At 45.9% G+C, this 27912-nt stretch overlaps 1 protein-coding gene across 1 annotated transcript in view; it reads left to right on the forward strand.

Annotated features, from left to right (window-relative positions):
• Window positions 1-27912, forward strand: part of pik3c3 (phosphatidylinositol 3-kinase, catalytic subunit type 3) — a 123311-nt gene that overhangs the window by 48226 nt on the left and 47173 nt on the right. The window contains exons 12-16 of the mRNA XM_084312477.1: window positions 17309-17390; window positions 18029-18096; window positions 18985-19090; window positions 26800-26916; window positions 27053-27184. Coding sequence (XP_084168603.1) covers window positions 17309-17390; window positions 18029-18096; window positions 18985-19090; window positions 26800-26916; window positions 27053-27184 — 505 coding nt within the window. The remainder of the gene's footprint in view (window positions 1-17308; window positions 17391-18028; window positions 18097-18984; window positions 19091-26799; window positions 26917-27052; window positions 27185-27912) is intronic.

The following is a 27912-nucleotide window of genomic DNA, read 5'->3' on the forward strand; positions in this document are numbered from 1 at the left end:
ACAGGCTTATTCATAATCTAATCTAATAATAGAATCTGTAATGCCATCAAACAGCATACAATACAATACATAGTAGGCAAAAGAGCCCTGCTTGGTACTGCACTTTGTTTATGTGTTTTATTTTGGTGTTTGGTATGGGTTGCTACCATGGCCGCCTAGTTATAGTTGAAAGTGGGGGTGCAAGTTTTTTTTTTTTTTAATTTTTTTTTAATTTTTTTTTAATTTTTTTAATTTTTTTTTGACAGGCAAGGTGTGGTTTGGAGGGGGTCCGGCACGACCCCCTCCATGGCAGATTTTTTTTTAAATTTAATGAACCTGTACGTGCAATTTCCTGCAATATAGAGCCACCACTAGACCCCTGGCCCTTCTATCCTCTTTGTTTTACTGTGTCCTACCAGTTTTTATTACTTTCATTGCTTTATTATGTTTTTAATCCTATATCTTGCACCATACTGTTTGTTTTTGTTGCTTTCATTGCTTTGCTATGTTTTTTTTCTTTCTTTTAATCTTATACCTTGCCTCACACTAATTTGTTTTTATCAACTTGCTTGTGAAGCACTTTGGTGTCAGCTGCCGCTGCCTGGAAATGTGCTATACAAATAAAACTGACTTGACTTGACTTCAATCTTGACCAATAAAGCTGCTCTTTTCACTATAAAACTCAGTTTATATTGCAGTATGATAGCCAATTACTATAATAATAATAATATATTAATATATATATATACTGTATATACACTGTATATTGATTTTTCGCTCATTCATTTTTATTAAATCAATCTCCTTTCAAATAGGCCAAGTTTTAATAAGAAAGAGAAAAAAGATATATTTCCATTACCTGTAAATCTTGTGTCTCTTTCTCTCCTTATCTGCCTCCTCCCTGAGTCTGCAGTGCACAATCATGACATCGATCTCAAAAAAAAAAAAAAAAAAAGTAAAAAAAAAAAAAAAAAATGGAGGCCCCTCGTCACTATAGGCCCACGGGCCGCGGCCGTCGTTAATCCGGCCCTGCTCGTCTGCCATATAGATAGCGTTAACGTTTGCAAATAAAGTCAACGTCATCCAGCTCACACCACATATCTAGATAACGTTAGCTAGCGGCTAGCACTAAAGCTAACGCCAACCAGAGGGAAACGTTATTATTATTTATTCGAGGAAACCGTATGACCAGATCGCAATTCGGGACCGTGAAACACTTTTATTGTATTGCGTGGTAGAACCGTAGAAGTTCTACTACCACTCAATAGTAACTTATGTCTAACATAATCCTTTTATTTGAACAACTTACTGGAAAAGCCTGCCTGCCTGCCTGCCACCAATATTATGACACACTCTGTGCGCTTTGATACACTCAGCCTACCTGCAGCCAGACTGCAGCGCTGTGAGCCAAGGTCTACGCGCTGGAGATGGGAGGCACTGGATCAAACCATAATGGGGCAGGGGGGGGGGGGGGGGGGGGGTTCGCAATCTTTGGAAACTTAAAAACTTGTTATTAAGTGTCATTGCGTATTATTAATTTGATTGAAATTACGTAGATAATATTTATATATTGGGGGGGGGATATATCAATGATCAAAAAGTGAGGGAGCAAAGAGACAAGCTTGCTCCCCCAAGTTCAATACTGGTAGAGCACCCGCTTCGTCTGCTCAATTACGTAGGCGCCTATGGTTGCTACTGCTGGCTACACCTCGGGCTCTGCCAAGAGAGGTCTGGAGAAACTCACAGTATAATAAACGACTAAACTCCAACCCAGACATCAGACCAAACCAAGACGGGTGCTTTTGCCTCAAGCTCACTGTTTGACGACATTACAAACTGTACCTTTACACGAGATCTTAGCTTAGTATCCAGGATATTAACCCCTTATGCTGAGGGCACATTTTGCATAAAACGCCTGACGATTGCATACATAGTAATTAGCGATGTATTACTTGAACCACTTATAGCACATGCATGAGTATGGTCTCTTTTGAAAGGTAACATTCTGAACAGGAGAAGAATCACTCTGAGTGCCAATGTAATAGAGGTTTGAACACACTGAAATTAGGGCTGGGCGATATGACCAAAAACGTTATCGCGATAAAATTATAAAATTATTTTCATATAATGTCTGTCAAGTTTAATTAACTTCTTATGCTGCTGCGAATGTCTCGAGTCGAGTTGATGTCGTCATCAGTCCGCGCACGTTAGCAGTTAGCCGACAAGCGGAATATCTCATGACAATGTAATAAATATGACACTAAAATACTCTCTTCCGCCACAATATATTGAAACGACGTCCACTGTATACTCACACTACTATAAACGTGGCCTCAGAATTCACGCCACACACATACTCGCCACGTAAATATATAAAACATCGCCGTGCAAGCTAGTTATCCTAGCCAGCCTGTTGCTTCTAAGCGGTGTATTCCATGACAATGTGCTAAATATGACACTAAAATACTCTCTTTCGCCACAATACATTGCAACGACGTCCACTGTATACCCACACTACTATAAACGTGGCCTCAGAATTCACGCCACACACATACTCGGCACGTAAATATATAAAACATCGCCGTGCAAGCTAGTTATCCTAGCCAGCCTGTTGCTTCTAAGCGGTGTATTCCATGACAATGTGCTAAATATGACACTAAAATACTCTCTTCCGCCACAATATATTGAAACGACGTCCACTGTATACCCACACTACTATAAACGTGGCCTCAGAATTCACGCCACACACATACTCGGCACGTAAATATATAAAACATCGCCGTGCAAGCTAATTAGCCTAGCAAGCCTTGTTGTTGAGTGAGTCCTACCTCTGGGTCTCCTTCCGGGTCTCCTTCGCTCTCGGCCATCTCCTTCACCGATTGGTTGTTAGTGCGTGCTCATATCCAAGCTTGGAAAATCGATATATCAAAACTTTGCGACCACGTTTCATGTTTATTTCGAGGAAATAATTTATCGCGATAGTTATCGTTATCGTTTTATCGCCCAGCCCTAACTGAAATAAAGGTTTTGCTTACTCATGTTTACGGTTACTTGTCCGAAACCGACGCTCATTGGTTGTAATAGGTTGAGTAGGGTGTCAATCGAACGGCAGCCATTTTAGCTTTCCAATGATGTGTAGGTTGATCTGCAAAAATACAGCGCTAGGCCGACAGACGAGGGCAAAGTGCGTGGCAGCCTGTATAAGGGCCGACTAACATTAACCTCCTTAACAGGTGCCCCAAAAAGTGGGCATTTTTGTTTTCATTTGAGGACTGCATACTTTCTTTGCAAACCAAAATACTATACGTTATACTTATAGCACATGCATAAGCCTGGTCTCTTTTGAAAGATAACATTCTGAGGTTTCTGATACAATAGGTGCTAACTTTTAGTGCTAATGAAATAGAGTAACATAGGTCTGAACTTGAGTTGTAGAAAAACGTGTTACTCACGTTTTTCTGTAGTAGTTGCAATATCCAAATATAGTATTTCCCAAAAAGTTGGTATGAGCTGGAAAACACCCTGTTCTTATGTAGTACATGTCCAAATTTCATAAAAATCCGTTCAGAAATTAGTGATTAGGAGCGATTTTGGTAAACTGTAAAAGCTCTCCAGTAAACCATTTCCTCATTGACTTCAATTCATTCTGTGGTTCTTTCTCTTCCGGTTTTCGCTCGTGACCTTTCACCTTGATCCCTGATTCGCACATCCCTACGTGGGATATCATTTGAAAGCCACACTCATTGGCTACAACCCTGTCCAATAATCTTCGAGATTGCCAAATGATTGACAGAGCTAGAGTCCCGGGAGTCGAGGGTGGTAATCTGACTCTGAATCTGACTCTGTACTTTGGCGCACGCCGCACATATCGGCATGTAACTCGAGAACCGCTGAACGGATTTTGTCGCCTGAAACAGCAATTGACATGCAACAAATAGGGCTTTATTTCTCTATATATATCGTATATATATATATATACCGATCGTTGAGTGCCGGAAACGTAGATCTACGTTTCTGTCACGGTATTTTTTATTATCTATTGCCATTCATAATTCAGCGGGGCACCTTGTGCATACTGTTCTGAGTGTGTCTGAGCTGGCAGACGGTATTATACTGCCCTCTTAACGCCTTTGGCCAGTAATGCACCCCGTTAGAAATGGGTTGGTTTCTTTTCTCTACCAAGCTGCGGCATGGGGGCGGGTCCTAAACACTCCGGCAAAACATACACTTCTAGGGATGGTTTGGACTACTGACCCCGCCCGCCCGTTGAAGTGGAATGCCCAATAACGTCGGAGACAGGATCGCTGTGGATAATGAAAGGTTATGACTATAACCTAGTTATATGAGTACTGGCTGAGCGTCTCGCTCTTCGCCATACCGAGATATACCTCTATCTCCAGTACCTACTGTACTTCATTAACGAAAACAATGCACCCTTGCACTTGACCAGGCCCCGCCCCAGTGTCCCCTATAAGACACCGGACATGGTCATACTCGCCCTCCTCGGGAAAAAGTTTCCATCATAGAAAACCCAACCAAGGGACCTCAGGTCGCGCTAAGAGCGAGACGCTCAGCCAATACTCATATAACTAGGTTATAGTCATAACCTTTCGTTATATAATCGTACTGGCCAATCGCGTCTCGCTCTTCGCCATACCGAGATATGGGGCAGAGCAGACGCGTGGCCCGACAAATGTACCCCCTGAGGACCCGCAAGCCCTACCACCAGGGGGGAGGGGAGTCCCGTCCACCCGCCCTTCCTAGTGAAGAGGGGGCGGCAGTCAACTCTACCAAAGTGCGAAAAGGAGGGAACTAGAGACTCTTAAAAACACACAGCACAGGCGGGACCACGTGTGACACATCACCCTGTGGCACACACCCACACACCCCTGCTAACCCACCGAAGGGCGGGACGCAGAGGAGGTCCCAGACCTCGGAACCGCCTGGGAGACAGAACCCCCAGTCATGTCCATAAGGTAAAACCTAACGAAGGGACCCGGGGAGGACCAGGAGGCCGCAGCACAGATGTCCTCCACCGAAACCCATGACTCAACAGACCATTACAGGGGGGGGGGCAGGTGGCGCACGGAGATTACGTTCGTCACCAACACCAGGAGACACTAGGATTCGCCTGTTCGAATCCAGCTCCCGGCGTTGCTATCAGCTTGGCTGTCCTCTCACACTGATACAATTGGCTGTATCAGGGGGTGGGAAGCTGAAGGGTGGGTCCTGGGCGTTGTGGACAGCGACCCCTACAGTTCGGTCGGGGCGCCTGCTCAGCGAGGGTTGGATCTGAGGAGAGATAGTGTGGCCTCCCACACGCTACACTCTCCCCGGTGAGAACCTGCGCGGCCAGGTTGGCCTGCCCCAGGCTGCACATGCGTCGGAGGAAAGCATGTGACAGTCTTCGGTCTCCCGGACCAACAGTAGGGGAAAGTATGCAACAACCAGGAAGGGTGGGATGGGAGAAAAAATCGGGAAAAAGGAGGGGAAGAAAGATAAAAAAATAAAAATAAAAAAATACCATTACAGGCGAGGAGTCAGGGAAATCCCTAAACAGTACCCCGTCAACCTGCTCCATAAAGGAGGGGACGGGGAACCCCCAGAGAGACTTCCCACGTGAGCAATAAATTGACACGTTTATGTAACATTGAGCCACGTGACCAAAGGCAGCGTGAGAGTAGCAGAACTCTCGAGTTCCCATGCACCGCAACACCAACTTGACAACAACAGAGAACCACACATGGGGCCTGTAAAGAACTCACGAAGTCGGCCACCAATAGAAACGCGCCCAGTTACGTATTCTATGGCGGGGGGCCAGTCCAGCCAACGTGTAGCAAAGGGCAATGCCCTCGCACAACCAATGTGACAGGTGCTGTTTGGACAGTGCCTTACCAGCGCGAGAGCCACCGTAACAAACAAAGAGCTGATCGGTAGCCCTGAAGTCCTGAGTCCGACTGAGGTAAACCCCCAAAGCCCGGACGGGACACGACAGGTGAAGGCTCGCCTCTAACTCACCAGCGTGACGAGGCGGATGAAACGCCTGAACCACAATATCCCTGGAGCGAAAAGAGCTCTGGATATTTTTTGGCACGAAGACTGGATTAGGCCTCAGAGTCGCACCGCTATCGAATAGACAAGCACTCAGGCCTCACCGAGAGAGCACACAGCTCACCCACGCGCTTAGCGGAGGTGATGGCCGGCAGGAATGCAGTCTTGAAGACAGCTATTCCAAAGACGCCTGCTCAAGAGGCTCAAACAGGGCCTCAGACAACCGGCCGAGGACCAGTTGGAGGTCCCAACTCGGAGACAGAGAGCGTTCCACCGGCTTAAGATGCCGAGCGCCAAGCAGGAAACGCTTCACAAGAGGGTGGCTGAACAACGTAACGCCCTCAAACCCCACATGACAAGAGGATATAGCTGCGGCATATACCCTCACCGTCGAAGCCGACAGTCTACCCAAAATAGACTGAAGGAAGGAAAGGACAGCCTCCAGGGGGCAGGACACCGGGTCCAAGCCCCACACTCTACACCACTCTTGGAAAATACGCCACCTACCCGCGTAAGCCATGGTAGAGGACGGAGCGCGCGCGTGTTGGATAGCGTTAACCACAGAATAGCCAAGACGCATCCCCCCCAATTCACACTGACAGCAGCCAAGCCTAGAGGCTGCCCCAGAACAGGAAGGCAGAACAGAGTTCCGCGTGCCTGAGAGAGGGCCCGCGGTGACCACGGAACAGGCCACGGCGGGGCCACACAGAGCTGAATCAGGGCCGGGGACCAAACAGCTGAGCCCCGGCCCCGCACGACCAGGACCAAGTCCCGCGCTCCCGACAGCTGAGCTATCAGGTGTAAGGGGGGGGGAAGCGTACAGAATCCCGGACGGCCACGGAATCGGTCCCAGACCTGCCCGACTATGTTCGGACGTAATCCCCACTCGTCAGGGTGAGGACCGCCCCGTGACATCACACCTGCACCCACATTCACCCTGCCGGGGATGTGGAGCGCCCTCAGGCTGCGCAGATGGAGAAACGCCCATAGCCAGCCGACCGCCGCCCGGTGCAGACGGGGGGAGTGTACTCCTTCCTGTCTGTCGATATACGACGCTGACGTCGTGTTGTCCGTCCTGATCAAAACACCGTTTGAGGACCAGAAGGACTGCCTTCAATTCCAACACATTGAATGTAGCGCAGACCGGGCAGCGAGGCCCCCAGTACTGACATGGGAACCTTAGCCGCTTCCACTTGCCATACTGGAAAACCACCTCTGTATCCTCCTCATGAGGTGAAGAGGAGGCCAAGAGGGACCATGGAATGAGCAGATGCCATCATACCGAGCAGGCGCATCACGGACAGCGCCGTAACCGTCCTAGGACGGAACCTCCCGGCAGCCTCTGGTACTCATACGCTAAACCCTGCAAAGGAAGCGTAGGTAAGCCCTAGGATGGAAGATCGGGGATGGGAATACGCATCCTACAGGTCTATGGAGGAGAACCAGGCCCCCACCTGACAGCGTTCAACAGGTGCGAGACGGTCCAAAATGCTGAACCTTCCATGGGACAGGTCCAACATGGGTCTGACACCCCCCCTCCCGAATTCTCGGGCACCAGAGAATACCGGGAGGAAACGCCACGCATCGTGTCCTCCTTTGGGACCACGACGATGGCTTGCTTCGCCCAGAGATTAGATCTCGTTGGCCAGAGCTGTCACTGCTGGTGACCCTGACAATAGGGTCTGTACCAAACCTGAAAACGGGTGGGGTTGTGTAAACACAAGTCCCCGCCTCAGCGTTCTCTCCATCCACCTCGACATATGGTACTGCTGTAGCCATATGTGATGATACTCCCAAAACGCACCCGCCGCCATTTGGCGCTGGTCCGCTAGGAACTGTAGATAGCCGGCCCGGTCCCGCCCGCTGTGCGTAGCCAACCCTGGACCCGCTAACCGTGCGAGCAGAGCGTTCCGTGGAGTCAGGACATCGGTCCCTGACACTACCCACGAAGCAATCGCACCCAAGGGGGGACCCCGACAGAAAGGGCCGGTTTGATACGGGAGAAGCTGACATCATACCAGGTGACAAAAGCTCCCCCACTGAACACCCCTCCAGCATGGACCGCTGAGGAGTTATTCTGCAGCTGGACATGCAAGGTGTGAGGCCCCCACACTGCCCGATAGGGTGGGTTCCTACACACCGTAGCCCTGCAGTGATATTACTACCACCCAAATTACACGTGCCTGCCAGACCACTGCCGGTCTTCCGGGAGTGGGAGGCACTAACGTGATACCCGGCCTGGCGAAGGCGAGGTCGGGGGAACCCGCACTGTTTGCCTCAAGAGGTCTCGAGCCCCCCTGCTGACAACCTTTGTAGTTGACAGACTTAACACCAGGCTCAACCAAACACAGACGCAGAACGTGTGGCGTGGGAGCCGGTTGACAGCACAACATTCTCACGGACAGACCCAGTCTCAGCCATCAACTGGGTGTCAGCCCCTGTCCCCATGAGAAGCGAAACGTGGGGCCGCTTGCGCTTCATTGAAGACACGCGGCCCGCAGCCAAAGGAAACAAATCAGAGCCCTTATCCCGCTGGTGTTGGGGGGGGGGGGGGGGGGGAGTGACCGGAGAGCGAGCTGCACACAGCTAGACGGCGAAAAATTTTTAGGGTGTGCTCATCTAATGTAGCCGATCCCTCGACCGCCAAGGCTGTCGGCCTTGCGGTCACCTGTTGACGTTGTGCCCAGGGTACCTCAGGCGGGGGAAACATGGCCGCTGGTTGAGGGCCTCGCCACAGCCGCTGGCGAGGCCGTGCTCTCACCTCTGGCTGCGCGGTGTGAGGCGGTGTGGGGCCTAGGTCAAATACCGCCCGCGCTCCAGCGGAAAGACCAAAGTCCAAGACTAATCCAACCAAGATGTCTGTAAACAAGCGGTGACAGCATCCTAGCCCTCCCTGTGGTTATAGCTTGCGGCTAGGTCAAAGCTAATAACGTCAAAACCTTGCGCCATGTTTCAACGTCGGCTGGCCTTCAAGGCCACCCGACACCATTTTTTACAGAAAAAACAGCGATTCGAACAATGTTACTAATCGCTGCTAATTCTATACCGTGGCGATATAGGCTTAATAGCCCACCAGCCACCTGCCGGGCCGACTCACCTCATGGCGTCGGCCGGGCGGGGCACTGTTCCAACATGCCAGAGGCAAAGGACTGATGGCACCTGCTTCACAAGCACGGAGCACCAGTGGTGGTTGCAACCAGAAACCTCCACTGTGGTGTGCACCCATGAAGGGGTTAATGAATAAATGAACTAAAACTCCACCAACACACTGCAGAATGGGCTAGCCCATACACACAATGTTAAGGGGATGCAGACCAGAGAAACACCAGTCCTGCACACTATTCATAAATTCACAAAAAGCACACCAGCCCTAGGCCTCAGCCCATTCACCCATGAAAAAGGTAAACAAGCCCCGTCAAAACTCCCAGCAGTAGACACCGATTGACCGTCAGCATGAATGGTTAAGAGGAGGGAAGACCTTTTTTAAAAAGACAGCCCTCAGGGGGGAATAAAAAAGAACAGTAACCCAGCATCGTAGCATAGCATTAGCCGCACACTCCAGGATAACCGGGAAAACGACAACGTTTACCCAGATATCCTGCCCCTTGCGCCAATACACAACTCGGTTGTCTCACGGGACAACGAGCAGTATCACTAATGCCAGCATTGTCATGCCTAGTGGCGCAGACCCTACCTGGGCGCGACCTAGATGATTGAAACGAAAAAAAGAGGAGGGCGAGTATGACCATGTCCGGTGTCTTATAGGGGACACTGGGGCGGGGCCTGGTCAAGTGCAAGGGTGCATTGTTTTCGTTAATGAAGTACAGTAGGTACTGGAGATAGAGGTATATCTCGGTATGGCGAGACGTGATTGGCCAGTATGATTATATAACTGGAATGGCGATGAGATTATTGGATTATTTTTCTTGCATTACTTCAGAGACCAGGTAAGGACACTATATATGAAAGCTTGCGTTGATCTGATATTTATTTCTACTGCGATTGAAGCTATCTGTGTTATAGCTGTTTGGCTGTATGCCGTTGGGTTGCAGGAGGGGGGGGGGGGGGGGGGTTGCGCCGGTCTAAGCCACATTGCATGCGTGCACGACAAAGGATAATAGTGATGATCTAGCGTTGAATTCAGGAAGAACCGATAATCAGGCGAAAAATTACGCCGTGTTTATTGAATTACACAAAAACGCTGTTTTCGTGTCTTTTTCCTGGAATTGCTCAGAAGCGGCCGGACTATGTTCATATTCAAAACAGTATAAAACGGAAATGTACGGATGAAAAAATAATCAGTTTTTTGCACGTTGACCAGAAGCAGCTCAATGAGACTCGACAGCGTTATTAGACCCATAGCTATACTATAAAATATAGGTTTAGGTCTACAAAGTACAACTACGTTTACATGGGGTTAATGGACGGCACGGAAGTGGTCACTTCCCGGAAGGGGCGTGGCACTCAATGTGTTAAGAGGTTAACAGGTTAATGTGCATCTAGACACACTTCATCAAATGTTTTTTTTTTTTTCTATTTTCTGTATTTTTCCTCTCATCCCAATTTAGTCGCTCATGCCAATTCCCCCCTCCCCTTCCTGGTCATTGCGTACATGTGCCCCCCCACTGGTCGGTCTAGGGAGCCCTGAAGTCTATCACATGCTTCCTCCAATACATAGGAGACAGCCAGCAGCCTCTTTTCACCTGGCAGCGAGGACTCTCATTGGTGAAGTGTAACGCGTGGGAGGTCACACTACCATCACCATTTCCCTCCCTCACTGTGCAGGCGCCCTGACCGACCTGTAGGAGTCGCTGTTTACAACGGCCAGATTACCACCCACCGGCTTCCCTCCCGCTGACACTGCCAATGGACCTATCTCAAACCCTGCCCTCTTTTCTTGCAGGGTTTGAGATAGGTCTATTGTGCCAGTATGACGACCGGCCAAGCCGGAGGCACCGCTGACAGCCGGATTTGATATCAGTGTCTCTGCGGTGGTAGACGGATGCTTAGTCTGCTGTGCTACCCGGCCGCCCTTTCATCGAATGTTCTTTTTTTTTGTATCTACTTTTTTTTTCTCCTTTTTCTGTGATTTTTCTCCCCATCCCAATTTACCTCTCGTGCCAATTCTACCCCCCCTGTCCTGATCGTTGCTTGCATATGCCCCCCACTGGCCGGTTGTAGGGAGGATAGAAGCCTTGCATCACATGTCCCCTCCGATATATGTGGAGGCAGCCTGTCACATCTTTTCACCTGCTAGCGCGGACTCATTTGGCGAGGAGTAACGTGTAGGAGGCTCACACTGCCCCCGCCATTTTCCTGACTTTGCTGTGCAGGCGCCCCAACCGACCTGTAGGAGGCGCTGTTCACAACGACCAGACTACCACCCTTCGACATCCCACCTGCTAACTCTGCCAATTGAGTTAGTATGACGGCCGGCCCAAGCCGGAGGCAACGCCGACAGCCGGATTCGAACCCGGTGTCTCTTGCGTTGGTGACGAGCGCAATGTCCGCTGCACCACCCAGCCGCTCCTTTCATCGAATGTTCTTGAACCTTTTCGTGGCCTCTGGTGATTCAGTTGTTTGTTTCCAGTAACTGTTTGTCCCTAAACAAGTATTAGCTGTAATCTGCTTACTAGCTGGACTTTGCTTCCTTACAACATTAACTTATTGAACTTGCGTGTCAGGAAATGTTGTAAACCCAGTTCCCAGTGTTTTCAAAGGCAGAACTCTTACTGTAGTTTGGCTCTGGGTGGTATCTAGGGCTGGAGGATTGAAGCATGTTAATGCTATTGCGATACTTGTTGATCAAGTTCGCCTAAGAGCATTCACTGGTGTAAGATCCTCTCTCCTCCAAGCTGAAGAGCCCAGATCCTCTCTCTTCCAAGCTGAAGAGCCCAGATCCTCTCTCCTCCAAGCTGAAGAGCCCAGATCCTCTCTCCTCTAAGCTGAAGAGCCCAGATCCTCTCTCCTCCAAGCTGAACACTGAAGAACCCAGATCCTCTCTCCTCCAAGCTGAAGAGCCCAGATCCTCTCTCCTCCAAGCTGAACACTGAAGAGCCCAGATCCTCTCTCCTCCAAGCTGAAGAGCCCAGATCCTCTCTCCTCCAAGCTGAACACTGAAGAGCCCAGATCCTCTCTTTAATATGACCATTTGTGATCACCATCTCTTTTCTGGCGCCTAAAGTTCAACACAACTTCTGGCCTCCTAGATTCGTTCCCCGTGCGCGAGACTCCATCTGTATACCTATCTAGTCCAGCTAACTAAAATGTTGACACACAGCATAATATCAGTTCAGAAGTAAGAATAGACTGTTCTTTCATATTAACTCTCTTGGCGTAAGGTCCCAAGTGAACTTAGACCTATATAATTGTCTTAAGGGTTTTATCTTCTATGAAAATACTACGCAAATCCTTCAAAGTGACTAGAAGCCAGCATGAGGACAGGCCAATGGTCGACGAGTCTGCCGTGTACTTTGACGCACGCCTCACATATCGGCATGTAACTTGAGAACCGCTGAACGGATTTTGTCGCAGATCAACCTACACATCTTTGGAAAGCAATCGACAGGCAACACATAGGGCTGTATGCCCTATCGGTTATATTATACGTGACAATAAATATAGGCAATAAAGAATTAGAATCTCAATGTATACTATGAGTAAAAGTAAACCGTAAACACAAGGTGCAGTATACACACACAAGGTACCCTAACTGGCATGCTATACGTCATACGTTGTAGTCCGTGCAGGTTTTGGTGGTCTAACCTTAGGAGTAAAAACTCCTTTGTTCCTTGTGCAGTAACCCTGCTCAATTTGCACATGTAATCCAGCATTTAAAGCCCGCTCCCTGTGGATTAACCCTGCTCAATTTGCACATGTAATCCAGCATCTTAGACATTGCTTTGTTGTGTTGTTGTGTTCTGTATTCCTTTATGTCCGAGCATCATCTTTTGTACTTGTGTTGTTTCCCGTCTTGAGCCCTTGACTGCAAGTCAAGTCTCCCATCTGGGACAATAAAGTGATTGGAATTAAACCATCATATTAATTTGTGTAGAATTGCTCTCGTTCTCCCAATGCTTATGTTATTACTCGGATTCAAATTCCCATTCAGTAAAGAGTGAAATTCACTTTGTTGTGGTTCCTCGACAATAGCAGCATCCAATATAATATAAAAATATACCTGTAAGCAGGGATGTGGGCGCCAAGCATAGGCATACCTTTGTACATGCAGATTGGTGAAAATATGTAGGAGGAGTAGCATTTTAAGTGTTTTTCACAGGAAAATTACGCCATTGAGTGCGGTGAATTTGGCTTGAGCCAAGGAATTCAATGGGACCTCGTTTTTCAAAAAGGGATGAAGTTGTGCACAATAGTAATGAATCAATACATGGACAGGGCGAGATTCGAACTCTGGACCTACTGTTTTGGAGCGCAACGTGCTGCCAACTGAGCTAAACCTCATCTGTTGAATTTAATCGACCCTGTGGCATCTCAGCCTTCACACAGTTGCTTCCTCTTGGTTGAGTGAGGGGGGGGGGGGGGGGGGGGCACAAAAAAACCCTGATATGGTCTGAAACGGAAATTAACTTTATGTAAGGTAAAAAATAAAGAAAATTAAACATTGCTTGTGGTGAAATAGCAATAGTTATTCTTTTTACAGTAGCCATCTTGAGAAAGCAGAGTAATGTAATGAAACCCTTGATTAGTGTTATTAATTACACCTGTGCTGGTCTGGCAAACGATGTAACTTGAAGCAGGTTTGATTGAGAGAAATGGTCAAAAGCCATGCATTGGAAAATCAAAAACAAAAGTCAAACCTGTGTAGACATTGGTCTACACAGATTATGTGTACCACGTTTCATGCAGATTGGGGACATTTTGTAGGAGTAGCATTTTAAGTGTTTTTCACAAAATGCTAAATGGCGGCAATCCAATATGTCTGCAAATGATGTCATAGGGTGCGTTGACCTCGGCTTGAGCCAAGGATTCCAACGGCACCTTGTTTTTGAAAACTTGACTTAAGGTCAAATCAACGAGACCTTTCGTACGTTTTATTCTAACCTGTACGAGTCAGAAGTGAATAAACTGGAGAAATTCCTTGATCAAATTAACTTACCACAACTCTCAGAGGAAGACGCTAAACGGTTAGATGCACCTATTAAACTAGAAGAACTTACGGAGGCTATTTCTGACTTGCAAATTGGTAAGGCCCCTGGCTGGGACGGCATTCCCCCCAGTACTGTACCTCTCAAGCTGGGATATAATTGGACCCCTATTACTTGATATGATTTTATACTCAGTCAAAGAGGGAAACTTTTCCAGGGATGTCAATATGGAACTCATATCTGTCCTACTTAAGAAAGATAATGACCCCACAGAATGTGGCAGTTATAGACCCTTAAGCCTCCTTGGAACCGATCTCAAGCTGTACGCTAAGGTACTAGCCATCCGATTTCAAAAGCATATGACATCTTTAGTTCACCCTGATCAGACAGGCTTCATAAGAGGCCGCCTGATCACGGATAATATTAGACGGTTACTGCATGTGATAGATGCCAGCAAGGATGCCGAGCCTCCTACGGCTGTGTTATCCTTAGACGCAATGAAAGCCTTTGACAGGTTGGAATGGTCTTATTTACCGATCTCAATTAAGGGCACACAACATCACATTAGCTTATATGCAGATGATGTAATCTTGTTCATGCAAAACCCCGCCACCTCCCTACCTCATCTTCTCAAAGTAATAGATGATTTTGGCAATCTATCGGGATTTAAGATAAACTGGCCAAAATCGGCCTTCCTTCCACTCGATGTGACTGCGAAGGCTACCTCCCTCCCAGCAAATATACCCATGGTAGAACACTTTAAATGTCTTGGAGTTGAAATATTCCCCACTATTAGCCAAACGGTGAAGTATAATTATTCCGGATTGCGAGACAGGATCACAAATGACTTCTGCAGGTGGTCAAAATGAAAAAACTCATTACAGGCCAGAGCGTCAATAGTTAAGATGAATGTTTTGCTCAGAATTAACTTCATCAGTTCGATGTTGCTGTTACCCCCCCCCCCTGCTGGTTACTGGCAAAAACTACACTCCGCTGCATATACATTTATTTGAAACAACAAACGTCCACGATTAAAAAGATCCACTGCACAGAGAAATAAAACCGACAGGGTTTAGCCTTTCCAGACTTCAATTATTACTTTAAAGCGTTCTCTTTAAGACCACTGATCACCTGGTTTGATTCGCAAGCAGCGGTATCCTGGAGACCATTAGAGGAGAATATAGTGGCATCACATAGACTGCAGGATACCATACATATCACCAACATATCAATTAAGCAATGCAACTTAAGATTTGGCCCTCTTATTACACATGTGATCCGGATATGGCGTGACACACAGAAAAAGTGTACTAACCAACATAAATGGCACAGGCAATCTCCCCTATTTAATAACAATTTACTCCTTATTGTACAACAACCTATCAGATACCCTGGATGGGAAAAGAAAGGCATACACACATTGGGGGATATCTTCGATGACCATGGTTTCCGCAGTTATCGAGATATATTCAACAAATTTAACCTCACCAGTTCCACTTATCTCTTCTATCTACAAATAAGAGCAGCTTTGAAGGCTCACGGAGTCTCATTAGATGTTCCACTTGAGCACCACAGATTTCACAAATTATTTTATGACAAGGAGACGTCGAGAGGCTTCGTCTCTGACTTTTATCGCCACTTACTTACGTCCTCATATAAGGTCCTTCCCCTAGACTCTGTTTGGAGGAAGGATATCCCAAACCTGGAAGCAGATTTTGATTGGCATGCAGTCTGGGAAAATGTTCGGTTTTCATCACGCAACCCAGATCACCAACAGATTAATTTTAACTTTGTTCATAGGACTTACCTGACTCCTAGAGGTTTGCACCTAATGGGTCTCAGACCGGACTCTCGATGCTCCTTGTGTTCAAGCGATGCTATTGGTACATTTATGCATATGTATTGGGAATGCCCTCCTGTCAAGACTTTCTGGGAAAATGTCACCACTCAATTATCAGAATGTTTGTCTCTGACCATACCAACACTGCCTTCTGTATTGTTGTTGAATGATGTTTCTCAGTTATCGACTTCTGTACATGTAAAGAGACTCATTTTGGCGGGTCTTACGGCTGCCAAAAAGTTGATAGCGTCACGCTGGATTCAACCGGATAAAATGTGCCGGAAGGTATGGATTCTCACCTATCTCGAGATATCCACTGCACGAATTTTAGGTGTTAACGAAGCCAGCATAGCAGTCTGGGTAGCTGTGGTGGATAAGATAAAGGAACGCAGATAAATTAGGAACTTTCTGATGCTGAATGAAGTAGTGGATGTATAGTCCAAGTGGGGGTCCTGAGGGGGGAGGGGGGGAGAGCGAGCAAGAGCACATGTATTGTATTTATTATTTTTATGTCTTTTAATCGTTTAATCTACTTTCATTCTGATTTAATTACTGGACTGTCATTATTGTTATTATTATTTCTGTTATTGTCCTGTGATTTATCGTTGATTATTACTGTTATTGTATTGTTTGTCTTGTTTTATGTAAAAAAAGGGAAAATAAAAAACATTTGTTAAAAAAATAAAAACTTGACTTAAGGTTAAGAAGTTGTGTGCATAAATGCACCTCCAACTTTGACATGTTGGTGGCGCTAGAATGTTGGAGCTGGGGACATGGGACTTGGTGACAGGGGTCAGTGGACTGTCCCGAATCAGTCTGCTAATTTACATAACTTTCTCCCATACGGTTCTATGGGCAGCCATAGACTGCAATGGCAGAAGAATAATAAGAAACTGTACAATCCCTCAAGGTGGCCTACGCAGCTTCGCCGCTTGGCCTCCAATAAAATAGCATAGAATAAAACAAGATAAAATAACAGCAAGATCACTATTCTAACATAGTGTGCACATGACAGGATGTGCAGTATGCAGATATTACACATCCATTACTGTGTAGTGTCGGGGCGGCAGTGTCTCAGGAGGTAGAGCAGTCGTCTGGTAATCTGGAGGTTCCCAGTTCGATTCCCGCTCCTCCCGGGCAGTGTGTCGAAGTGTCCTTGAGCAAGACACTTAACCCCTAATTGCTCCTAATGAGCGGGTGGCACCTTGCGTGGTTGCCTCTGCCGTCGGTGTGTGAATGTGAGTGAATGTTGTAAAGCACTTTGGATAAAAGCTGCTATATAAATGCACCATTTACCATTTAGTGATGGATGTTTTTGTTTGTGATTGAACAGTTCACAGATCCTGACAGCCCCTGCACCACCTCCCCCTGCTGCCCCAAAAGGCAAGGAGGGAGCAGACAGTGAGAACCTGGAGGTAAGAGAACCACAGGGGAGGAGGAACATGTTCCAGAGAGATCTATATTTACATTTTAAACACTTGAATAAGTCAGCAGTCAGTCACAAATCATCATAGTTACATTCAAATAAATGCAAGAGACCACCAGACGATGCTCAGGACTATAAAAGCATAAAGGCGAGAGTCATTGGTAGCGCCTCATATCATGGTAGACATATTACAGGGTAATTACTGTGTAATAACATAGAAATAAGACTGAGATATGGTAATGACATGTAAATACTTAATGAGTTTATTATTGATGTGTGGTTATGGATGTCAATGGATGTCATGTCAATGGTCTACCTGAAAAAACACTTGTTGATCATTACAAATAATTACTCAGTCAATTATTATGTCTTATTGACTGTTAATTAAGTAATTATTTGTAATGATCGGTGAGTGCTTTTTTCAGGTTGACCTACCTAAGAAAGCACTCCTCCACTCATCAATAAGTAATTACTTGTTGTTACCAGTCTTGTTATTACACAGTAATAATTACCATTTGTGTACCGTAAGTGCTACAGAGTTTTTCTTGTCGTTTGTTTTGTTATAGAGCTCTTGCAGTTGTTATTATGTATATAATGCTATGTTTTCTGTTCATTATCTTTCTGCAGCAGGACCTGTGCACGTTCCTCATCTCCCGTGCTTGCAAGAACTCCACACTGGCCAACTACCTGTATTGGTGAGCGCAGAATAATGGTGTCTGATCTCTGTGAGAGTGTGTGTGTCTGTAGCATAATGGTGTCTGATCTCAGAGTGTGTGTGTGTCTGCAGCATAATGGTGTCTGATCTCAGAGTGTATGTGTGTCTGCAGCATAATGGTGTCTGATCTCTGAGAGTGTGTGTGTCTGCAGCATAATGGTGTCTGATCTCAGAGTGTGTGTGTGTCTGCAGCATAATGGTGTCTGATCTCAGAGTGTATGTGTGTCTGCAGCATAATGGTGTCTGATCTCTGAGTGTTTCTGCAGCATAATGGTGTCTGATCTCTGTGTGTGTCCGCAGCATAATGGTGTCTGATCTCTGTGTGTGTCCGCAGCATAATGGTGTCTGATCTCTGTGAGTGTTTCTGCAGCATAATGGTGTCTGATCTCTGTGTGTGTCCGCAGCATAATGGTGTCTGATCTCTGAGTGTTTCTGCAGCATAATGGTGTCTGATCTCTGTGTGTGTCCGCAGCATAATGGTGTCTGATCTCTGAGTGTTTCTGCAGCATAATGGTGTCTGATCTCTGTGTGTCCCCGCAGCATAATGGTGTCTGATCTCTGAGTGTGTCCGCAGCATAATGGTGTCTGATCTCTGAGTGTGTGTGTCCCCGCAGCATAATGGTGTCTGATCTCTGAGTGTGTCCGCAGCATAATGGTGTCTGATCTCTGAGTGTGTGTGTGTCTGCAGCATAATGGTGTCTGATCTCTGAGTGTTTCTGCAGCATAATGGTGTCTATTCTCTGAGTGTGTGTCTGCAGCATAATGGTGTCTGATCTCTGAGAGTGTCTGCAGCATAATGGTGTCTGATCCCTGTGAGAGTGTATGTGTGTCTGTCTGTCTACTAGAAGCCCTGTGTATCTTCTCTCAGGTACGTGATAGTGGAGTGTGAGGACCAGGACACCCAGCAGAGAGACCCCAAGGTCCACGAGATGTACCTGAACGTGATGAGGAGGTTCAGCCAGGCGCTGCTCAAGGTCTTTAACCTTAACCTAATGTAGTCTATTCCAGGGTTTCTTAAACCACGGGGCGGCACCCGAAAATGGGGCGCAGGCCGGTCTGGTTCGGTCCCCGCTTGGTTCGAGTGCCAGTATGTTTTAATGTGACGCATGGGACTGAGTGGCTCGGGAGGTAGAGCGGGCGTCTGGTAATCCAGAGGTTCCTGGTTCGATTCTCGCTCCTCCCGGGGCAGCGTGTTGATGTGTCCTTGAGCAAGACACTTAACCCCTAATTGCTCCCAATGAGCAGGTTGGCACCTTGCATGGTCGCCTCCGCCGTCAGTGTGTGAATGTGTGAGTGAGTGGGTATAATGTGAGGAACAAAATTATAAAGCGCTTTGGATAAAAGCTGATATATAAATGCAGGGGTGTAAATTACTTGAGTAATTGTACTTCGTTACAAGTACTGTTTTTGGGGATTTGTTCTTTACTCAAGTATTATTATTATTATTAAGTTTGTATAGTTGTACTTTTACTCAATTACATTTCAGAGAAAAAAAACATACTTTTTACTCCTTACATTTTGTTAGATGTTTCTGTAATCAGCCAATCTCATCCCGTCATCTCCTTCGTGACTCTCCCTGTTCTGCGTTGTGTTTGTATCAACCCCTGTTAGTACATCCGTTAGTCATAAGAAACGACCCTGCAACGTGATCTCTTTCCTTAGATCCTCATGCTTATTTTCATAAACATAGCCTCTGTACCCGATGTAACCCATTCTGTATTGTCCTTGAACAGTCTTAATTCTCTTTAATCCAATGGTTCTCTCTCTCGTCGTAGCCATGCATGATGTGATGATGTGGCATATTTCCCCTCCCCCACCCGGCAGGGGGTGAGGAGGGATGAAAGTCTCAAAACAACGCGTCCGCTCGTCTGTGCTTCGTATCTCAGTCTAACTTACCCTGGAAGGAACTCACACCTCATAATTTTTTTTTTTTTTTTTAAACTTTATTTTTTAGCGTTTATCGCTTTTCTGGTCAAGCATGACCGACAGAAACAGGTTGAAATGGGATGTAGAGCAGGGGAAGACACTCTGAGAAAGGACGGCGGGTCCGGGAATCGAACTCGTGTACCCCAGATCCGTGACGAGCACGGTTTTCCCCGACGCAGAAATAGCGCAGAGATATGCGGTGAGCTACGGGAGCTCCCTCTTCATAACATTCTTACCATAGCAACGGGTCCCCGCCCCCTCTCATCGTTACTACGTGACACGCAGTCTTTGACAACGGCTCTTTGACCCAAATCACTGTAGCAACGGCGATGTTGACATTACAGCCCCTCTTACCCCATAACAAACGCTGTGGCTTGGGCGGCTACGTGGCGTAGTGGGCAAGGCGCTCGCCACGAAATCTGGAGACGCTGGGCTTGCCTGTTCGAGCCCAGCGCTCCACATTTGCTTTCAGTTTAGCTGGTCGTCCGTACTAATACACATTGGCCGTATTAGGGGGTGGGAAACTGATGGGTGGGGATCGGGCGTTGTGGACAGCGACTCCTACAGGTCGGTTGGTGCGCCTGCGCAGTAGAATCAGGAAGTGTCGGGGGCAGCGTGAGCCTCCCACGCGTTACTCCTCGCCACTGAGAGATCGAGCTGCGCAGGTGAAAAGATGCGACTGCTGTTACCTCAAGTACCGGAGGGGACTTGTGCTATGTATGACTTAGTCCACATTGCAGCCGGCTTGTGGGAGGCAAGAAACAGCGTTCGTGACAGGGGAGGGTTGAATTGGATGATACGAAATTGGGATGGGAGAAAATATAGAAAATGGGAGAAAAAGTGGAAAAAAAAAAAAAAAAAACGCTGTGGCTTGATAATGCACTTTCTCCAGATCGAGTAACCTTGATGCTGTGGCTATCAGCTGTTGATGTTAAACAGCACAGCCCGAATCCTCATCTGCTGCTGTTAGTCTGCTGCAACACACTCTGACTGCCGGCTACTTTTAAGATCTATAGATCGAACGGCTGGGTGGCGCAGCGGACATTGTGCTCGTCACCAACGCAAGAGACACCGGGGTAGACTCCGGATGTCGGCGTTGCCTCCAGCTTGGACCGGCCGTCATACTAACTCAATTGGCAGAGTTAGCGGGTGGAAGTCGATGGGTCTGGACATTGTGGACAGCGACTCCTTTTTTTTTATCCACTTTTTCTCCCATTTTCTATTTTTCTCCCATCCCAATTTTTCGTATCATCCAATTCAACCCTCCCCTGTCTTTCAACGCTGTTTCATGCCTCCCACAAGCTGGCTTCAATGTGGACTAAGTCATACATAGCACGAGTCCCCTCCGATACTCGAGGTAACAGCAGTCGCATCTTTCCACCTGCGCGGCTCGATCTTTCAGCGTCAGGGGTCTGGGCTTTAGAGGGGCCCCGCCCCCGTCGCTTCCTGATTCTACTGCGCAAGCGCACCAACCGACCTGTTGGAGTCGCTGTCCACAACGCCCGATCCCCACCCATCAGTTTCCATCCCCCTAATACTGCCAATGTGTATTAGTGTGGACGACCAGCTAAACTGAAAGCAATGTGGAGCACTGGGCTCGAACAGGGAGGCGAACCTGTTCGAGCCCAGTCTCCAGTATTCGTGGTGAGCGCCTTGCCCACTGCACCACGTAGCCGCCCTGTGGACAGCGACTCCTACAGGTCTGTTGGGGGACGCCTGCACAGCAGAGACAGGAAAATGGCGGGGGTAATGTGAGCCTCCCACACGTTACACCTCGCCAAATGAGAGTCCGCACTGGCAGGTGAAAAGATGTGACAGGCTGCCTCCACATGTATCGGAGGGGACATGTGATGCAAGGCTTCTATCCTCCCTACAACCGGCCAGTGGGGGACATATGCGAGCAACGTTCAAGACAGGGGAGGGGAGAATTGGCACGGCTAAATTGAGATGGGAGAAAAATAGAAAAAGAGAAGAAAAGTGGATACAAAAAAAAGATCTATAGATCCGTCGTAGATGCTGTCACCCATTGAAAAACATAGATTCCTTCAATTTAGAATGCAGACCTACAAAGTACAAATCTCGCAGGTCCAACCATTTTAATTAGTATATTTGTTTCTCTGGCCGAACTAACGTTAACGTTATTAATCCTGCGGCCGCCTTTATTTAAAAACAGCCAATCAAATCCCCATCAATGGAAAATGAACCCGCCCATACCCATGCTGATTGGTCCTTGTGCAAGACTAGAAAGCGGGGATCTTTGATTAAACACCTGCTATCAGAAGAATAGACAGTCAGAGTGACAAGCTACAGAAGATGGCCACAAACGATAGTACGAGTGATGAAGAGGACGAAACGGAACATTTCATTGCCCCGGAATAATTTTTTTTTTTTACTTTTACTTTTTATTACTTAATTAAGTACATTTAAAAGTAGAAACCTTTTTACTTTTACTCAAGTGTGTATTTAGGCAGATACTCTGACTTTTACTTGAGTAAGATTTTGAGACGGTACCCATACTTTCACTTAAGTATAATTTCTGGGTACTTTTTACACCCCTGTATAAATGCAGCCATTTACCATTTATTTATATGGGATGCAGGGTGGGACTAATTTAGTTAGTTGGAGACCAATGATGGAAAGGTTTCAGATATAGTTTATTAGATGGCTAGTTTGAATATAATGATATGGAACACCGGGGGAATAAATAACCAACTCAAACGCAAAAGCGTGCTCACACTGATGAAAAAAGAACATGTGGACATTGCTCTGCTAAGCGAAACACACATTCTAGGGAAAGACATAGGTAAATTAGCAGACAACATATACCATAATATCAGTCACTCCTCTATTGGTACGAGAACTCGGGGTGTAGCAATAGTCGTTAAACGTAAGTTGAATATTGTACTAAAGGGAGTATGGTCTGATGTAGAAGGTCGGATAACTATAGCTAAGATTGAACATAAGAACAGGAAAATAGCGTTGATAGCGGTATACGCCCCAAATTTGTACGAAGAAGATTTCTTCATTACACTAACCAATGCAATGTTAGACATTCCCGATTACTCATTTATAATAGGAGCGGATTTTAATGCCATCTGGAACCCAAGGATAGACAAATCTTACCTCGCCTTTTCCAGCGAACAAAAGAATTCATCGAAGGCATTAAAGGATTGGTCAAAGATTACAGGTGTAAAGGACTTATGGCAGTTACTTAATCCCACGACCCGAAAGTACTCTTGTCGATCTGCGAGACATAAGACACTATCCAGAATAGATTATGTCTTTGCATCACAGAGACTATTTGATAATTATGAAGTGGAAATGATACCCAACGCAGATCACTGTTATTTACTCCTTAAAGGTACATTTGGTATACTATCCTCCCGAGCCCCAAGATGGCGATTTAACTCGTTGCTGCTTAACAACAAGGAATTCATTACACAACTCAAAGAAGCTCTTATAGTATTCCAACGGGAGAATGCAAACTCGGTGCAAGACCCCAGAATAATATGGATGTCGGTAAAGGGAATGATCAAAGACTTCACGGATAGCTTTTCCTCCAAAATGCGCAAGAATCAAAACACAAAACTGGATGAGCTGGAAACGCTTTACTCAACGTTATTTAATTCTCTGAAATACAACAACTCAACTCGACTAGAAAATCAAGTTAACGTACTAAAAATAGAGATCAATGCCATATACAGACAACAATCGGAAATACAAATACGCAGCACAAGACAACAGCAGTACTCCCATGGTTCCAAACCCAGCCACCTATTAGCCATGCGATTAAGAATTAATGCAACATTTGCAGATATAACTACCATTAGAGCACAACAAGTACTTGTAACAGATCCTGTAAAAATAAACGATACATTCAAAGTATTCTACTCCGACTTATATAAATCAGAAATGACCTTCGATCAAAACAAAATGGACACATTTCTTAATCAAATTATTCTCCCTAAACTTTCAGAGGATGACGCTAAACAGTTAGAAATACCGATCACACTAGAGGAACTCAAGAAGGCCATAACCGCAATGAAAAGTGGTAAGGCTCCAGGAAGAGACGGTTTCCCATCAGAAATGTACCTTTCTTGTTGGGACATAATTGGCCCCTTATTACTAAATATGATCTTATACTCAGTCAAGGAGGGGAACTTCCATAACATTGACAATATTGCACTCATAACAGTCCTCCTTAAAAAAGACAAAGACCCCAACGAGTGCGGTAGTTATAGACCTGTAAGCCTCCTCGGAACAGATATCAAACTGTACTCTAAGGTATTAGCCATCAGATTACAAAAGCATATGACGTCTTTAGTTCACCCGGACCAAACTGGCTTCATAGGAGGCCGCCTGATCACTGAGAACATAAGACGTATACTGCACGTACTTGATGCCGACAAGGAGGACACCATACCTAAGGCGATGCTGTCCCTGGATGCTATGAAGGCCTTTGACAGGCTGGAATGGTCGTATCTGTGGGCAGTGCTAGAAAGGATGGGGTTAGGAAAAGGATTCATCGATATGATTAAAGTATTATACAAAGACCCATCGGCCATGATTACAACAGGCACAATCATCTCTGAAATATTTCCGGTATCACGCTCTGCCAGACAGGGTTGTCCTCTTAGTCCCGGACTGTTCAATCTATCATTAGAGCCTTTAGCACAATATATAAGACAATCCCAATCCATAGAACCTATCGTAATCAAGGGCACACAACAAAAAATTTGTTTATATGCGGACGATGTAATATTGTTCATGAAAAACCCCAACACCACATTGCCTCATCTGCTCAAGTTGATTGAGGACTTTGGTGATTTATCGGGATTTAAGATAAATTGGCCGAAGTCGGCTTTCCTTCCACTTAACACCCCTGCAAAAAAAGATACAACCCTCCCAGGACAGATACCGATGGTAAAACATTTCAGATGCTTGGGAGTGGAAATATTCCCTACCATAAGACAAACGGTGAAGCACAACTACACAAAAATCCAAAACAAAATCAAAGACGACCTTGATAGATGGGCAAAACTTAAGAACACAGTACAAGCACGGATATCAATAGTTAAGATGGATGTACTACCTAAAATCAACTTCTTCTGTTCAATGCTACCGTTACCCCCTCCAGAGGGTTACTGGAAAAGATTACACTCCTCCACATACAAATTTATTTGGAATAACAAACCACCACGTATAAAAAGATCCACCGCACAGAGAAATAAAGCAGATGGTGGCATGGCATTTCCAGATTTTTTCCTATATTTTAAGGCGTACTCATTAAGTCCATTGACAACATGGTTTGACTCCCAAGCATTAGCATCTTGGAGAAAAATAGAAGAAAACATAGTAGCCCCACATAGACTGAAGGACATAGCATACACTAAACTACCAATCAAGCACTGTGAACGAAAATTTTGCCCCATAATTACTCATGCGATCCGGATATGGCGTGAATCACAAAAAAAAAATCCTAACCCACAAGAATGGCACAATCATACTCCCTTATTCAATAACAATGCTCTCTTAATTGGAAAACGACCTATAAGATTCCCTATATGGGAAGAGCAAGGCATACACTCATTAGGGGATGTTTTTAACAAACAGGGTTTTTGTAGTGATAAAGAAATACGCAAAAAATTTAATCTCACCAAGTCCACATGGCTTTTTCACAAACAGTTAGAGCTATGTTTGAAGTCTCACAGTGTTCCATTAGACAGACCAATTGAACACCACAGATACCACAAATTCTTCTACTCAAGAGAGACATCGAGAGGTTTTGTTTCAGAATTTTATCATCAATTACTAACGTCCTCGTATGAAACCCTCCAACTTGACTCTGTCTGGAGGAGGGATATACCAGACCTGGAAAATGACTTTGATTGGCAAGGAGCCTGGGCAAATGTCCGACTTACATCAAGGAACCCGGATCATCAACAAATCAATCTTAACTATATTCACAGGACATACTTGACTCCTATAAGACTGTGCCGAATGGGGCTCAAACAAGATTCCAAATGCACCCAATGTACAAATGGGGACGAAGGGACATTTATGCACATGTATTGGGACTGCTCACCAGTTAAGGCATTCTGGAAAGATGTGACCCAACAAATATCAAAACTCGTATCTTGGAATATACCTGTACACCCCTCGGTATTGCTGTTGAATGATGTTTTTGAGTTTGCAGTGAATCCACAGCTAAAGAGATTGGTTTTATCGGGTATCACAGTAGCCAAAAAGCTGATCGCATCACGCTGGTTTCAACCGGAAAAAATGTGCCGTAAAGTTTGGTTTCTTACATATCTCGATGTAATTTACCATGAAATATCTACAGCAAGAATTCTGGGTCTCAATGAATCCAAAATGTCAATGTGGTTAGAAGTGGTGGAGAGAATAAAAGCTAGCTTATAATGGTAGTGTCTGGTTAGGTGCGAGGGATAGTGGAGGTACTTCTCAAGGTGGGGTCCGGGAGGGGGGGGTTCGAGCTGAGCATATGTGTGTAGGTTTTTTTTTTTAGATAACAGGTATTATGGGTATATCTTATATAAAACAACTAACCAAAAGGTGATCTCATTGGATGTGCCCTGACAATTAATGCTTGTATATCTTATCGTGTGTTGTCATGTTTGTTTATATGTTTGTTTAAAAAATAATAAAAAAATAAAATACAAAAAAAAAAAGATATAGTTTATTAGAGAGGATAGTACTTTGTTTGCTACGTCTTACCTGTCTATCTCTCTCCCTCCAGGGGGATAAGAGTGTGAGGGTGATGAGGTCTCTCCTCGCAGCCCAGCAGACCTTTGTCAAGAGACTGGTAGATCTGATGAAGGCTGTGCAGAGAGAGAGTGGCAACCGCAAGAAGAAGGTATGTGAAGAAATACACACCACTCGGCCTCTCTGATATACACACACACACATACACATACATACACACACACACGCATACACATACTCCACTGATGGCGTTACCAATCGTGTGTCTGCGTGTGTGTCTCTCTCAGACGGAACGTCTGCAGGCCCTGCTGGCTGACAATGAGAAGGTGAACCTGTCAGAGATGGAGCCCATCCCCCTCCCTCTAGAGCCTCAGGTCCGGATCAGAGGCATCGTCCCAGAGACGGCCACGCTCTTCAAGGTACTGAACCTCCTCCTTCTTCTTCTCATCCTCCTCTTCAAGGTACTGAACCACCTCCTTCTTCTTCTCATCCTCCTCCTCTTCAAGGTACTGAACCACCTCCTTCTTCTTCTCATCCTCTTCAAGGTACTGAACCACCTCCTTCTCCTTCTCATCCTCCTCCTCTTCAAGGTACTGAACCACTACTTTACCTCCTTCTCTCTTCTTCTCCTCCATCTCCTCATCAAGATACTGAACCACCTGACCTACTTTACCTCCTTATCTCTTCTTCTTCTCCTCCTTCTCCTCCTCTTCAAGGTACTGAACCTCCTTTCTTCTTCTTCTTCTTCTTCTTCTTCTTCTTCTTCTTCTTCTTCTTCTTCTTCTTCTTCTTCTTCTTCTTCTTCTTCTTCTTCTTCTTCTTCTTCTTCTTCTTCTTCTTCTTCTTCTTCTTCTTCTTCTTCTTCTTCTTCTTCTTCTTCTTCTTCTTCTTCTTCTTCTTCTTCTTCTTCTTCTTCTTCTTCTTCTTCTTCTCTCTCTTCTCCTTCTCCTCATCAAGATACTGAACTACTTTACCTCCTTCTCTCTTCTTCTCCTCATCAAGTTACTGAACCACCTCACCTACTTTACATCCTCTCTTCTTCTTCTTCTCCTTGTTCTTCTTCTTCTCTTCAAGGTACTGGACCCACCTTTCTTCTTCCTTTTTTCTTCTTCTCATTCTTTCTTCTCTTCTTCTTCCTTCTTCTCCA

The sequence above is a fragment of the Notolepis coatsorum genome, assembly GCF_963971535.1.
Source record: "Notolepis coatsorum genome assembly, chromosome: 4".
Lineage (NCBI taxonomy): Eukaryota > Metazoa > Chordata > Actinopteri > Aulopiformes > Paralepididae > Notolepis > Notolepis coatsorum.